Below are 14,820 nucleotides of genomic sequence, written 5' to 3'. Positions count from 1 at the left end.
CGTAGTGGTCAGTGATGAGGACGGGACTTCGGCGGGCCCACATGCTTCGATTTCCCGGCTGGGTGTGCTACTAATGAGCCGCCACTGTCGGGGCGATTGCCCTGGCCTATGAAGACACTGCGTGACGCCACACAGCGGAAGACCGACGTCATTGGCGCCCTCACATTTGGCTCTCCATGATGTGATCTCGCTCGTCATCTCTTCTCCTCTTGACCATCTTCATCAAGCTCATGCTCAACCTCACCGAACTGCGCCGCCTCAAGGAACCCCTCGTCATCGTGGCCGGCGTGCCCCTCACGGATGTCCAAGTCTGGGAAGTGAAGGACCGCGTCACCATGCAGATGGAGGTCGTCGCCTTCCACAGTGTGGGCTGCACGCTATGCACTTTTTTCTACCTGGCCCTCTTTTGCTGGGCAACGCCCCGAGTCCGCCGCAGTCTCATCGCAATCTTGTTGGGCATCGCCGTCGTCGCCAATATCGTGACAGCGGCACTACTGAGTACCGCTAATTGGATTACGCTGGGCATCAATTCCAGCCCTCGGGAGCTCACTTTGAAGCCAAAGCTGTGGACTGCGATCTATGCTATCGCTGCTTGTGAGTGCAGACGCTCTGTGATGGTCGAGTGAAGCAGACCTCTCAGAATTCTGCTCCTTAGTAGGGGTCGCCATACTATGCAACGCAACCTTTATTCCTCGGCTATTCCTCTTCTATCCTCGAGCAAATCGCAAAGATTTTCGCCGCGGACTCCTGCTGACCATCTTCCCTGCTATCCTCCTGATACCCCGCGTCATCCAAAGCGGCATAGGAGCTTGGGCAATTGGTAGCTCGCCGAGAAAAACGGACATTCTCAACAAGGCGCAGGCTGCGGGCTTCTTCTGCACTTTTGCTTTTGAGTCTTACTCGACTGTCATTTTGTGCTACAAGCTTAGGAAGGTGGGATGGGCGCGTCGTAAGAAGAGCAGGAATCAGCCGCTCGACAAGATGGTGAACGTCGTGAGGTGGACCTTTTTCATACAAGTGGCAAGCTTCGTGAGTGCACTGGAGATGCCACCTGAGGATAGGGGCTTACGAGCACCGAACTGCCTCGCCGCAGGCTGTCCCAGCTGGCATCGAGCTAGCGCTCTTCACTTTGTCCGTCCGCAACGAATCCTGGCTTGCGCCACGCATCTGTGAGCATTCTTTGAGACACAAAGTCGTACAACGTCGAATGATGAATGCTGATCGCCTCGCGTCCTTCTCAGGGCTGCTCAATCTACACATGTACACTGTCGTCATCGGCACCAACTTCGCGTGCTTCTGGCCAGTCATTCAGGCAGACCGCATCAGGTCTGGTCGGGCTTGCGATTCTAACAAGTGAGTCGCCTGCACCTTGCGGAGCTAAGGAAAGCAAAGCTTTGTCTTCATCTCTGACTCGGCATTGATTCTCGGATCAGGTTCGTATTCAAGTTCGACGCAGACATTGACCACGACCTCAAAGATGGCGTCACGCGCATCGATTCGGCAGCCGCAAAGCCTTCCATCGAGCAATTGCACATCTTACGCAAACGCGAGTTACTGCACGGCTTGGGCAATTTCCAAGGCCGTGAGCTGATCAGTCCCGTTCGTGCTGGTATTGTCACTGCTCCGGGAAGACCTCTGCAGGCACCATCAGCTTCGGCGGGTAAAGCACCCTCCTTCAGCTCAGCATTGCCGTCACCCACAAGTGACTCCTCCGTCGAGCTCAGCAGACCTTTGCCGGTCGATGGCACTCCTCCTCGCTCCGCTCGTGCGCTGCACAGCGACCTCTTTGTCGATGTGCGTTGCATGAAGAGCGACTCCCGTCCGACCACGCAAGACAGTGCCAATGGGCGCCATGACTGGCCTCGTGCTGCTTCTAGCATTGCTCACGGCGATAAGCATACGACATTGTCGCACGACCGCCCCAACTGCAGCGGCAATCGACTTGACCAGATCATCGTCCCTTCTGCTGCTCATGCCCCCTGGCCCCCGGCATCGGCAAGCTCCCCAGCCCACGACAATCGAGGCAGCCGTCGCTTCCGTCAGCATATGTACAGACGCAGCCTGTTCTCTCGCACCAACTCTAGCTTATCGCCTCCATCTGTGCGAGATCCGATCCTCACGCCCACAAGGCTGTCGGAAGTGACCGAGGTTCCCCACGAGTCCGGCACTCTCCGATCCGTACGCGCCTCCGCCGAAACCATCAATGCAGCGCTGTCCAATGTCCAGGCAACGGAGCTTTGCGCTCAGTCACGCCGCAGATCTGATGAGATTTCGCGGCAGTGGTCTCGGTCCGACATCAGCGATGGGCAAATCAACAGCGCGAGCGCTCTCGCTGGGTACGAGCGTCACTTCTCTCCCAGTGGTCAAGGCTACACGCAAAGGTCGGAGGCCATGTCGTACGGACCGCTCACTCGGCAATTCAGCGGCCGTAGCTTTGCCTGCAGTGGTATCAGTGCCGGCAGCAGCGACCACTGTGGCATCGACCATGGGCCTAGCGGGATAGCCGATGTAGGGCGCTGCGAATCCTTCACTGGAAGAAGTGTGCCAGTCTCTCGAGCCAGGGCTCAACTCGATGGATGCGCATTTGATGTGCGAGCAGATCACCTTCGTCACCACCATAGCCACCAACACTCTGCCAGCTTCCTGACTCATGAGGCCGACCTCGTCAACGCAGAAGTTCGTCGTCCCTCACGATCCCTTCCGCATCTGAAGCGAAGCAGCCGACCTGACCCTCTTCTCACAGCTAACGTTGAGTGGCGCGACCCCTCCAGCGAGCACCTTCAAGAGGGAGTGGAGCATTACGAGTACTACCACCGACACAATCGTCGCGATGCAGGTCAGCACTCTTGCCAAAGGTCGAAGAGCGCTGATTTTGAGCGTGCGAGGAAGGGTAGCCTTGATGCTATTCGGATCGAGACCGAGGTGCGGGTTGACGTTTCGTAATTGAGGAGCAGCAGGACGTTCCAGTCTACGATTCGTACGTAACCTCTGCCACCTCCAATGACGATCGCCAGTTACTCGCTGCTACTCTGCGCAAGCCGCGTAGTGCGGGTATCATTATCGTTGCTGCTTCTTACAATCATTACCTCATGCATGCAATCCAGCTCCTACTCCGCGAATGTGCGAGACGCGAGATCACAACGTGAACAGAAGCGGCACCGACCCAGTCTACGGGCCCCCGCGCAGCTTCCTCTTCGCCCACTGAGCCAGCGCAACCTTGAGGTTGACCTGCTCTCTCGCCGGAATGACCCGCAAATTGATGGCATCACTCACGATAGTCACGACTGCCGTCGAGCTCGCCGCTACAGCCTTGAGCAGCCCCCGCACAATTGCGTTCTTCGGGGGCTGCGGCGGGGCCTGCCCTGCATCAGGCCCGTCCCACTTCAACAGCTCCTCTGTAGGCGAAAGCGAGTTGGCATCACTCGCGGCCCTCCACATCTGATCCAACAGCTCAGGGTGAGCGGCCCTCAACTCCGCAAATTGCGGCGACGTCTCCTTGTCATATAGCCCCGAAACGACGACGGAGTGGTGGATAGCCTCATTCGTCACGCCCGTGTACACGTTGTCCTTCCAATCCTGCTTCTGGCTCTCATCCGCCTCCGGTTTATCCCGGATCTGCCTCGTCTCCTGCCACTCAATGAACGATCGAGAGGGTTTGGGCGGTTCCTTGGCCCAGGCGTAGCGACGATCTTGTAGGGAGCGGAGGATGGCAACATCCACGTCAACGAGAGGCTCCTCGGGGGCGTGCGTGTCGAGTAGCTGGGCAACCATCCATGCCAAGGCGATATCACTCAGCCCGTGATACTCGTTGCTACCGCCCACACTCGAGTGGGCGCCATTGAACCAGACCTGCTTGAGGACTTGGCCCTTGCGACGCGCTTCCTCCTGAGAGGGCCAGGGCTTGTACCACAGAGTGGGCATGAAGTCGCGACGATCCTCTCCGAGTGCGAGGGCTTGAAAGGCGTACGATACATTGGAGCTCAGACCGGGGTCGAGGAATTGGTACAGCTTTGATTGAGGGAAGAAGCCTGGGATGCCCAGTGCTCCGACCGTGTCCCATACGCCGAGCACCTTGACTTGCGGAGGGACCGTGACTTCATCATCGAGCGGAGCCCCGTCTTCTGCAAGGAGGGTATTCTTGACAGAGGCAGTCCCAACCTCGTCGCTGGTTCCGTTCGGTCCCATCTTCGCAGGCGTAGATACGGCGTCTGCTCCCGTACTTGGCCATCGCCCGACTTTGTCATGCAGCACTTGTGCCGCCCTCCTGATCGACTCTGGATTGTCTGGCTCGCGCTTAGAGTAGGCCTCGAAGATCTCGTTGAAGAAGACCGACTCGTTGACAGCCCTACCGTCTACCATGGGCCTCGCGGCGCACTTCTGCAGGATTCCTGCCCACGCAATAAAGCCGCTAATGCACCTTGCCGTGTACGCGCCCCTCGAGAAGCCAAAGATGCAAATCTCGTCTCCAGCCTGGTAGTTGTTGCAGAGGAAGGAATAGGCCTCCTGCACCTTGTTGACCAGCGGGGCACCCGTTGCGCCAGTAAAGAGGCGGGCGAAGAGCGATGCCTGCTGTGAGCCGATGCCAGGTAAGTAATAGCAGATTTGGCGCCACTGCTTCCCCTGGGAATCTGGACGGGACAGGGGAGGGATGGCAAAGTTGAGGAGGGCCGGATTGGTCCACCAGTCTCCAGACATTGGCTTTGATGTGGAAGAGCCGTACCGCCATGTTGAGGACACGCGGAAAGAGTCGTCCCAAGTGCCGTCACAGAGGAGGATAAGGCGTTGCGGATGAGGACTCGAGGGAGGTGGTTGCCCGCTGGACGTGGGTACAGATCCATTGACGGCTGTATCGGCTGTGCTGGATGGCATGGCGATGTGAGAGATGGCCAGAGGTTTGAGATGAATGGATGACGACGAGACAGAGGTGGCAAGGAGCGTGGTCTACTGCATCGCTAATATCATGATCCGAAGCATCCTGCCAAGTCCCACGATTGAAGAAGCGCAGGTCATGCGGAGCAAGTCGACCCCCCTTTCCCTTTGTGTGCCGAGTCCGTCGTGCATGGAAGGCGTCCTGTCACGAGTGGACGTGCACAGCCTCGGAGAGGTCGAGGCGTGTACTGAACAGCATCATAGATGACACATGGTGGAGCTGACCGAGCTGACCGAAAGAGTAAAGGAGCACGATACGATAGGCAACGGCAGGCACTATGTGTTCACAAGTCAGCCTCGTTGCGGCTCTCCGTTGCGGTGCGGTGGACGATGCGCAACGAGCCACAACGGTCCGTCAAAGTTGGCAGGCGGGCAGCCCCTCGGGTCGAGCTCTAGACTTGTATCCCAGACAGGAACAATTGTCGTCAGATGTCTGCTGATCGTGGCCAATCGTTTTGCCATCGTCGTCGCGCGGCCGATTGGCGCGATGGCGACGTTGATGTCCAAGGCGACTCAACCGATGAGCCGGCGGTGAAATGGCTTTCACCGCCTACCCCGCGGAAAGGTCTCAGACCACGTGTCTTCAGCGTCGGTGGGGCGTGGTGGGCGTGGTGGGCGTGCCGAGTGTGTGTGTGTGGCCGGAAGAAGAGGTCAAGTCGAGGTCAGCAAGTGGCAGCAGACGAGGCCAACTAATTTGGCACATCTTCTCAAGACCTCTTTCTCCTCCCTCGCAGTCGCTCTCGGATTGATCCTCGCTCTTTTTGCTCCTCTGCTGCCATTGCTTCTTAGAAAGCTGAGGAGAAACCTCTTCGTCTACACTCTCTTGATACCCTCTCCCTCATCATCGACTCTCAGGCGCTCGCCATGACGACGATGAATGGATCCGAAGACTGGCGCATCACGTCCAAGATTGCCCAGGCCGAAAAGGAGGGCAGGACATGGTGGAGTTTCGAGTATTTCCCGCCTCGCACTCCTCAGGGTCTCGCCAACCTCTACGACCGATGCCAGCGCATGTCCGAGTTGGGCCCTGCCTTTGTCGACATCACCATGCACGCCGGTGGGCGAACACTGGACCTCACAAACGACCTCGTCAAGATCGTCCAGTCGTACATCGGCATCGAGACATGCATGCACTTGACCTGCACCAACATGCCCCGCGAGAAGATTGACCGCGCCCTTGAGCTTGCCAAGGAGGCAGGTTGCCGTAACATTTTGGCCTTGCGAGGTGACCCGCCTGCTGGTCAGCACGAGTGGGAGCCTCATGCCGCTGGATTCACTTACGCAAAGGAGCTCATTGCCTACATCAAGGAGCACTATGGCGACTATTTCAGTATCGCAGTTGCTGGCTTCCCAGAGGGTCATCCTGAGGCCAAGGAGGGAAGAGATGTCGAGCTCAAGCACCTCAAGGAGAAGCTCGACGCTGGGGCCGACTTCATCTTTACGCAGATGTTCTACAACTACGACATCTTTGCTGAGTGGATGAAGGACATTCGTGCCGCTGGTATCACATGTCCCGTCGTACCCGGAGTCATGCCCATTCAGACGTACAGCGGTTTCCAGCGAGCGACAGAGAGGTTCGGCACCTTGGTCCCGCAGTACTTCCACGATGCCCTCACCCCGATCAGAGACGATGACGAGATGGTCCGCAAAGTAGGCACGCAACTGGTGGGCGACCTTTGCAAGAAGATCATCGACCCAAACAACGGCCTGGGCATCTCTGGGCTGCACATCTATACCATGAACCTAGAACGAGGCTCTCGCATGCTCCTCGAGTACCTCGAACTCGGCCCCACGCCTCAACAGGTCAAGTCCTTGCCCTGGACTCCCTCTCTTACCCCAAAGAGGCGCGACGAAGGTATTCGACCCATCTTCTGGGCGAACCGCGCCCGCTCCTATGTCAGCCGTACAGAGACGTGGGACGAGTTCCCCAACGGACGATGGGGCGACGCTCGCTCACCTGCATACGGCGACGTGGACGCATACGGTGTGAAGCTGCGCTACTCGAATGAAGAGGCTCTCAAGATGTGGGGCGAGCCCACCACCCTCGACGAGGTAAAGGACCTCTTCCGTCGATTCTGCGCCGGAGAAGTCAAAGCTCTGCCATGGAGCGAGACGGGCGTGGCAAAGGAGACGACCAAGATCGACGAGCAGTTGGCACGTCTCAACTCTTTGGGGTACTTTACCATCAATTCACAACCAGCAGTAGATGGCGTACGCAGCGAAGACGAGATCCACGGGTGGGGCCCCAAGGGCGGCTACGTCTACCAGAAGGCCTACCTCGAGTTCTTCATTGCCCCCGACCACCTCGAGAGACTCATCGCGCAGATCGAGGCAGACCCGCAAATCACCTACCATGCCGTAAACGCCCGTGGGGATATGCGAACCAACACGACCAGTGAAGCTCCCAACGCTGTCACCTGGGGCTGCTTTCCGCACAAGGAAATCGTGCAGCCTACCATCGTCGAGTCTATCTCCTTCCTCGCGTGGAAGGATGAAGCATACGAGATTGGCCGCAACTGGGCGCGTGTGTACGATGCTCAGAGCCAGACGCGCAAGCTGCTCGAGAGTGTTTTCGGCGCCGTGGGGGAAGGAGGAGACACGAGCTCGTCAAACGACGAGGGAACCTGGTTCCTCGTCAATGTGGTGCACAACGACTTCAAGTCGCCCGACGCCATCTTCAAGCCTTTCCTCGCTGCAGCGGGAGAGGACGCAAATGTGCCCGCAGTGCAACGAGCCCAACAGGCGGCAACGTCTACGGCGTCTGCAGTCGCCAATGGGATCTCCGAGGCGACGAGCGCAGTCGTCGAGGGCGTCGATGGGCTCGTCGATGGTGGCAATGCCGCCGTCACCGAGAACGGCGCGCCAGCCATGGCTGGCAGATAGATGTGGAGCAGCCGCGATGTGTCGCCCTCAGTGCAAGCACCACCAGCATAGATTTTCTCCGCCTCTCACCACTCTAGACTTCCTTTCCTCCCCTCCCTTCTCCATCCACAACCCCTCTCCCCAGCTTCACCAGCTCGGAGATGACGTCGTGGTCACCAGATCCCCCCTCTCCTCCCCTCACCTCTCCACCTACCTCCCTTCACGTACACGCCCCCTGCTCTCCTCGACCTTATTTGTTGCATACCACACGTCATCGTTCCATTCCATTCAACATGTTCATAATCAATACATCACGATCACCACCACGATCTATACACGTCTGGGAGTGAAGTGGTGTCAAGCTTTGCTATTGCACATGAAGTAGCGAACCACAGCGACACTGCTGTCACCAGAGGGTGAAGAAGAGCACAGAAGCGAGGCTCGGCGATTGGGTATGGTACGACGAGCGCTCCCCCTCCTAGCGAGTATACGAGCCTCGCGCTTCAGCTGACGGTCCCTGCCTTCGCACGATAGCTCTCCAATGTCGTGGTGACCAGTGGGTCTTTCTCCCGTGATGCAACCACATCGGCGGGCACGTCGTCGACGTCATGAGCGGAAGCATGACCATTGGCTCTTCTGCTGCGAAGCTCCGTGCCCCCACTAGCTGCTGCCACGGCTGCTGTTGACGTTGTCGATCCCGCCGCCTCATCCCCACTTCTTGATGAGACCAGATCGCCCTTCGGCTTCTGCTCGTCTGCCCTCTCCCTCTCCCTCCTCTTCCTGTTGGCCTCCCGCATCTTGCCAAACTTCTCCGTCGATATCCTAGTCCCAAACAACACATCAAAGTGGACAAAGAAGGGCTGCGAGTAGTTGAAGCGCAGCCCTTGCATCTGATGATGCACATCGTGATACTCTGCGCAGTTGGGGAAGACTAGATGCAGGGGATCCAGCCACCAGGGGAAAGCGTAACCTCCGTGATCGCAGACGGTCTTGATGGTGGAGAAGGTGAAGAGGAGTACTCCCTGGCGGACGGTCATGAGGCTGACGAAGTGGGAGAGAGCTCCGCCTGCGCTATCAAGGAGAAGCCCTTCCAGCGGGTGATTGTACAGCGCCCCAAAGGCATAGGGGACATAGAGGCGGTGGTGATGAGAGTGGAAGTGGCGGTAGAGAAAGCGGGACTCGTGGAAGGCTCTGTGCAGAGCGTATTGCCAGGCGTCCATGACGAAGCTGCGGGAAGGGGTGAAACAATGATCAGATAGGTCAGTGAGCAATGAGACGATGGTGCAACCTGTCTGTACTCTTACTCACAAGGCCCACCAGAACTGAACAATTGGCAGCCCCCACCAATACAGCCACTGTACCGCTTCGACGCCGTATCGCTCCAACAGTCCCAAGCCGCTCTGGTATCCAACAGTGCCGTGCACCACCCGTGCGACCACTCGACCCAATTTCTCCATATTCTCGCCATGATCCTGAAAGACCTGCGCCCTCACCGTCTCCTCATCCTCGAGGACGAAGACGCCCAGAACAGTCTGCACGACTTGCTGCAGCAGAACCAACGCGACGACTCTCCTCGCTGAGACCTTGTTGCGTTTGCTGACCTCTTCCGGCTCGTGCAATCGGTATTGTTCAAAGAAGGGGATACGGGCTACGTCTAGGAAGGTGAACCACAGGGAGACTAGCCAGTAGACTGCTATTGGTGCCAGGAGGGCGAGATATTTGTCGGAGAGGAAGGGGAGGAGCGACTCGTGCGGGTGATAGTAGAATGGTTTCCATGCTTGAGAGGGTGAAGGTGTGAGGTTGACGAGAGAGAGACGCGATGAGTAGTAAGCATTGCTGAGCGTCGATGTTGCGTTGAGCATCGTGTATGCGGGCGGGCCGAGGATGAGGCAGACACTTGGTCAAGGGTGGCGAGCGAATGGCTCAGTGGTGATGAAAAGTTGAACGACTGGTTCAGCTGCTGTGTTCGAGCGGCGACGACAGCGCTGGTCAGGAGAGCGCAGAGAAGACCTCTGAGGCGGTGGCGGTGGGAGAGAGAGATCGAAGTCGAAGCGGTCAAGGTGTTATTTGCGAGGCGAGGCGAGGCGAGGCGAGGCTTACCGGACGACTTTGGCTTGACTTGACCTTGAGCGAGCTTTGGCCCAGTTCCGTCCAAGCTGCGAAGCGGCGTCTCGACTTTCAAGAGAGCCGGCATCCGCCTTCTCACAGCCACGTGGTGTCGAGCGGGGACTCGAATCTACGGTGACAACGCTGGATTCATTGCATAGAGGTGAAAAGGCCGCCGCTGCTACTGGTGGCAGGGCCGCATGAGAAAACGAGAGGAGGAGAATATGAAAAGAGATTGTGACGGGGGGCGTTGAGTAGATGCCAAGGAGAGTCGATGGATAGATGCGGCGAGACAGAGCGATAACATAATGAGCTAGAAAGGAGAGCGTAGCACGAGAGTCAAAGAGAGTTGGAGAGGTCGGCGGAGAGTCTCCATCGCACAAGGGCGGCGATGTGGCAATTGTTGCCCAGCTACAATAGAAGACAGGAGCGTGAATAGATGACCGAAATGAGTAACAAAAGCGGCGGAAAAGGTCGGAGGAATCTGGACGTCTTGCGAGCGCACATGCGACATTGCTGAATGAACTTTGTATGGAGGAGCGTACTGTCAAGCGCCCGCGCTCACTGCTGCCCTGTCATGTGCGGCGGCGGCGGCACCGAGTCGAAGCTGATTTCACTGAAGGGATTGACCTCAATACCCTCCCCGCCTGCAGGGCTAAGCAAATGAGGCGTGTCGGACGCCGAGAGACCTGCAGCACTGAAGACCGCCTCGTTGAGATTGGAGTGAGGGGAGGGGTTGGCAGCACCAAAGGGCGTGCCGGCTGCGGAAGTTTGCTCGTTGATGATGCCAGACACATTACCGCCGTGGCCGACCTGACCACCGTCGTCGCCGCTGCTGAGTATGGGTAGCTGAAGTGGCTGACCAGGCGGAGGCATGGGTACGGCCTGGGCGTAGGCCTGCGCCTGCTGCTGCTGCTGAAGCTCCATATGATGCTGCTGGATCCGCTGCTGCTGGTCGGCCTGAGCTTGCATATGGCCACCGTCTCCGCCGCCATCTTGGCCGACTGAGCCTACCTCGTACGGGCTGGTAGCTGTCTTCGAGTTGCGCCTCTCCGAGGGCAGCTTCAGCGAAAGGCTTGCAGTCTGATCGCGCTGCATCTTTTCAATCATGGCGCGTACCTGAGAACGCTGAATCTGGTCGTGGGGCTCGAGACTCTGCGATGCGAGCGGTGGGGCAGGCGTGCCTTGGGTCACGGCCTGTGCGCTGTGATTGGGCATGAACGAGGCAGGCAAGCCCATGTGGCCGGCAGCGTGCCCGGATCCCGGCATCGTTGTGCCGCCGTTATCCATGCCGACTGGCTGCGAGGTTGGCTCTAGCTGGTGCTGGTGCTGATGATAGACGGGCAGCATGGGCGAATCGCCATTGTAGTCGGTGAGGTACGGAGGAGGTTGAGGGGTGACGAGCGGAGGAGGATCGGGGTTTGTAAAGTTGTATCCAATGTGGTTGAAGAAGCCCGACTTCTCTGATTGCTGATGCTGTGGTTGTTGCTGCTGTTGTTGCTGGTGATGAGATGCGAGGAGATGCTGGTGATGAGTTGGCATGGGCGGCGGCATGGATGATTGTTGAGCGGCATGTCCCATCGTCAACCCCATGTTCCCCGAGGACGGTACAGGAGGCGGGCACATGCCAGAGGGGACCATTGCCGGTGCAAAGGCCGTCGAGCTCGAGGCCACATGCATCGGCATCGAGGCTTGAAGACGGTGTTGATGTTCCATGAGCGGTACACCAAGGCCGAGGCCACTTGCCACGCCACTGTGACTCTGATGATATTGCTGCTGCTGCTGCGATGCTGAAGCATGCGGCCTTTGCGGGGGCATCATCGCACCACGGTCGTCGCCGCCTGGACCGAGCGTGAGGTCGAAAGACATCTCAAGGTTTTGAATGGCCCCGTTGCCGCGCAGGCATTGTGCGCTCACTTTAACGAGACCTCCATCGCTGCTATCCAATGGCGTACCGCTGAGGGTCTTTTCTGCTCCGTCCTCATCGCTGTTGAAGGAGAGCCAGTCCGGCTTGCTCTTGATCGTGAAGGTAGGCTTGATCGAAGCAGCCGACATCTGTGGGTCCCACACGCGAAGGGTCCACGACCAAGGCACGCCCCGATGAGCCGTCCTGTCTGGCGGCCCAACGATCTTCCGCTCGAAGCGCTGGAACTCCCACTCCTCGTCAGACAGCTTGCGCCCTTCAACGATCCATACATGATTCCCTTTGCTCTTCGCCTTGCGTCCGTCCTCATTGAAGCGCGAAATGTACGGTTGGGTCCACAGGTACTGGCGGAGGCGCTTGTGCGAACACTGCTCCTCGCTGATGCCGCTCTTGTACACCTCTTCTTGCCAGCGATTCACGAAGGCCTGAATGCGGAACTTGAAGGGACGGAAGTCCTCGCTGTGGTTGAGGCGAGACATGCGCTTCGGCATCAGGGTCTGGTGGATCCCCTCACCGTTGGCGTCTGTGCAATCGTTCGTTGAGCAGACCCAGCGCAGATAGCGATAGAAGAGGGCGTCGAGCTTCTCTTGCAGATCGTGAGGCAGGGTCGGGATCGGACCACGCCCAGGCATGTCCGGGACATCGATGGTGCCCTTGAGCGTCATGACGTGCGCATGCTCGTCATTGCCACCGCCGCCATCCCTGGAGTCGATGTCTCCGCTGAGTGCCGATGGGGCAAATGCATGTTGGGCCTGCGTGAAGCCAAAGAAATTCTCATCAAAGTCCTGCGACGGGCTCCAAGCGTCTTGCGGTGATGCTGCACCACTGTCTGCGGGCCAGTGATGGCTGTTGTCGTCATCGTCAGCCCCTGCTCCGTGCTGACTGATGACGGGAGACGCAGCGAGACTCTCCAGACCGTTGAAAGCGCCATCGAGCACGGAGCGAGTGCGCGAGTGCGCGGGCAGTGCTCGTGGGCTGGTAGGCAGTGACTGTGCAGGGACGCCAACCAAGGCAGCGCTATTCAAGCTGGCAGAGCTGCCCGAGGCCGAATTGAAGCTGGATATGGACTGTTGAACGAGTGGCGACGTATTGTTGCCCATACTCGCCGCTGTCAAGCCGTCGTTGTTGCCACTGCCGCCGTTGGTCCCTGCGCCAGGGTCGTGCCACCCTTGCGATTGTAGTTGACCAGGACCCAGTGGCGAGGGACCAAGATTCTTGAGCTGAGGGACCAGAGGCGCCGAGTTCGTCTGCTGCAAGGGCGGAGGTGCGGAGCGTGGGGGCTCGTATCGGGGAGCTTGCAGATTGTCTGACATAGCTGGAGGAGCAGAAGGCGGTGGTGCTGGCGCATCGACGGGTACGCCTTGGTGTCCTCGCATAGTCTTCATCGGCATGTCGTCCATGGGATTCGTGACCCTTTTCCTGATTCCAGGACTTTCCGGTGGCAGGCTAATCATCGAAAAGGCGTTGGTCGCATTCGTCGTCTCGGAATTCGTGCGGTGGTGAGCCGATCCAGTACCACTGGCGGGCGCTTGTGCTGGTACGCCACTGAATGCACCTGTGCTGATTTGACCGTCCCCTTGTTGAGCGTCGCGATCAGTCTTGTGGTGACGGCCGCGGAGATCGCCGAGCATGTCAAGACTGCGGGAGAGCTCTTCGAGGCACATCGAAGTTGAGCCTTGATCGCCCTTGTGGAAGAGGTCTCTTGCGGTAGAAGCGAGATTGAAGACCTGATCGAGGAGAGCGCCAACCTGGTTGGCAGCGAGTGGCCGCGGCATCCCGCCCGGACCGCCACCTCCTACGGACGACTGGCCATTGGCCGGCCCAGCGGAATTGAGCGAAGCAGATTCTGCCCTCATATGGTGAGGTCCGCCTGGACTCGTGTCGATGCTGGTCAAGTGAGGCTTCTGTCTGGTTGCGCCTGAGATGCGTCGTCGCTGAGTCGGCGATACGCGGGGATTGTGCGCCGAAGGAGGCGGAGCGCTGCTCATCTCCGACATCTGAGAAAGGGTCAGGAGAGGCGACGTTGTCAAAGATGAAGAAGAGCCACCTGCTCCGAAGACGAAGGGCTGATCTGAAGATTGAGGCGGCATTGACATCGCTATACCACTTCCAGCTGCTGTGGTCGATATGCTAGGAGGCCCCTGCGTCGACTTTGGCACCGGTGGGAACCAGGAGTAATCTGCAGACGAAGGTGGTGCAGAGACTGGAGGCGCTGACATGGGACCGTCGTTGAAAGCGGGCAAGAGTCCCTTCGGAGGTGCGGCTGACGTCGAAGTTGATGCGAGGTGGGTAGCCGGGGCTGCAGAGAAGGTGGCGCTTCTGCGATTGTCGACTGGTGAATGCGGAGCGGTGGCTGGTGGTTGAGCCGGTCCACGATTTCCATCGAGGCTGTATGCATTGGTTACGAGCTGCTCGGACGATGTACCTGCGACATCTTGGCGATTGATAGCTTGGAGGTTACTGAAGTCGGGAGCATGGAACCCATCCGGATTCGTAGATCGCCGGCTCGAGCTGCTGCTACCGCCCTGGCCTGGTAGAGCGGCAAAGACTCGTCCATCTTGGACATCTCCGCCGCCGCCACTGCCGCCGAAGGATGGCTGGTGCGACATTCGTCGAGATTGAAGCAGCGATGAGGTGCTGCCTAGTGTTGGCGAAGACACTTGGCGCTGCTGATGGTTGCTACGATTTGCCAGAGAGACGGAGAGGGAATGAAGGATGTCCCCATGCGACTGAGTAGTCCTGTGTTGAGGGTGATGAGATGAGTTGATGTGGGGCTGTTGGCTTTGGATGCGTTCTCGCTGCTGTAGCGAAAGCTCTTGACTGCGCCCGCACTCGTTGCGCTGCTGTTGCTGCCGCTGCTGCTGATGGCGTAGACCAAGGGGCGCAGCAGCAAACGGCGTCGGCCAGACCGACGAAGTAATGATTGCGAGCTTTCTAGCTCCTCAAGCTAGTGGTGAGAATGGGCGGAACGTCGCGCAGGAAGGTGCAAGAAATGTTGT

The 14,820-nt window shown here is 58.4% G+C and overlaps 6 protein-coding genes across 6 annotated transcripts; 3 read left to right on the top strand and 3 right to left on the bottom strand.

Moving 5' to 3' along the window:
• The first annotated feature begins 111 nt into the window (after positions 1-111).
• Positions 112-1,497, top strand: BDZ90DRAFT_134579 (hypothetical protein). Its single transcript, XM_025503405.1, has 4 exons — positions 112-594; positions 659-1,029; positions 1,104-1,169; positions 1,242-1,497. Exons 1-3 carry the CDS (start codon positions 231-233, stop codon positions 1,116-1,118), a joined length of 750 nt encoding a protein of 249 aa, XP_025363536.1. The 5' UTR covers positions 112-230; the 3' UTR covers positions 1,119-1,169; positions 1,242-1,497.
• Positions 1,295-3,056, top strand: BDZ90DRAFT_134562 (hypothetical protein). Its single transcript, XM_025503404.1, has 3 exons — positions 1,295-1,353; positions 1,434-1,546; positions 1,642-3,056. Exons 2-3 carry the CDS (start codon positions 1,478-1,480, stop codon positions 2,941-2,943), a joined length of 1,371 nt encoding a protein of 456 aa, XP_025363535.1. The 5' UTR covers positions 1,295-1,353; positions 1,434-1,477; the 3' UTR covers positions 2,944-3,056.
• Positions 3,057-3,666: 610 nt separating this feature from the next.
• BDZ90DRAFT_210706 (hypothetical protein) lies at positions 3,667-4,533 on the bottom strand (the record flags this gene model as incomplete). Its single annotated transcript, XM_025504082.1, has 2 exons — positions 3,667-4,219; positions 4,376-4,533. Coding segments are annotated over 2 exons (711 nt in total), but the record flags the coding sequence as incomplete, so codon positions are not given.
• Positions 4,534-5,679: 1,146 nt separating this feature from the next.
• On the top strand, positions 5,680-8,122 carry BDZ90DRAFT_230926 (methylenetetrahydrofolate reduct). Its single transcript, XM_025505658.1, has one exon. It carries the CDS (start codon positions 5,794-5,796, stop codon positions 7,810-7,812), a length of 2,019 nt encoding a protein of 672 aa, XP_025363533.1. The 5' UTR covers positions 5,680-5,793; the 3' UTR covers positions 7,813-8,122.
• Positions 8,123-8,579: 457 nt separating this feature from the next.
• On the bottom strand, positions 8,580-9,560 carry BDZ90DRAFT_208924 (sterol desaturase; the record flags this gene model as incomplete). Its single annotated transcript, XM_025504027.1, has 2 exons — positions 8,580-9,018; positions 9,100-9,560. Coding segments are annotated over 2 exons (900 nt in total), but the record flags the coding sequence as incomplete, so codon positions are not given.
• Positions 9,561-10,458: 898 nt separating this feature from the next.
• On the bottom strand, positions 10,459-14,430 carry BDZ90DRAFT_226225 (hypothetical protein; the record flags this gene model as incomplete). Its single annotated transcript, XM_025504703.1, has 1 exon — positions 10,459-14,430. The coding sequence occupies one exon, from the start codon at positions 14,428-14,430 to the stop codon at positions 10,459-10,461; it is 3,972 nt and encodes a 1,323-aa protein (XP_025363531.1).
• Between the last annotated feature and the right edge of the window lie 390 nt (positions 14,431-14,820).

Source organism: Jaminaea rosea, assembly GCF_003144245.1.
Source record: "Jaminaea rosea strain MCA 5214 unplaced genomic scaffold BDZ90scaffold_3, whole genome shotgun sequence".
Lineage (NCBI taxonomy): Eukaryota > Fungi > Basidiomycota > Exobasidiomycetes > Microstromatales > Jaminaea > Jaminaea rosea.
Note: the sequence above shows the minus strand (reverse complement) of the source record. Positions and strands in the feature narration are given on the sequence as shown.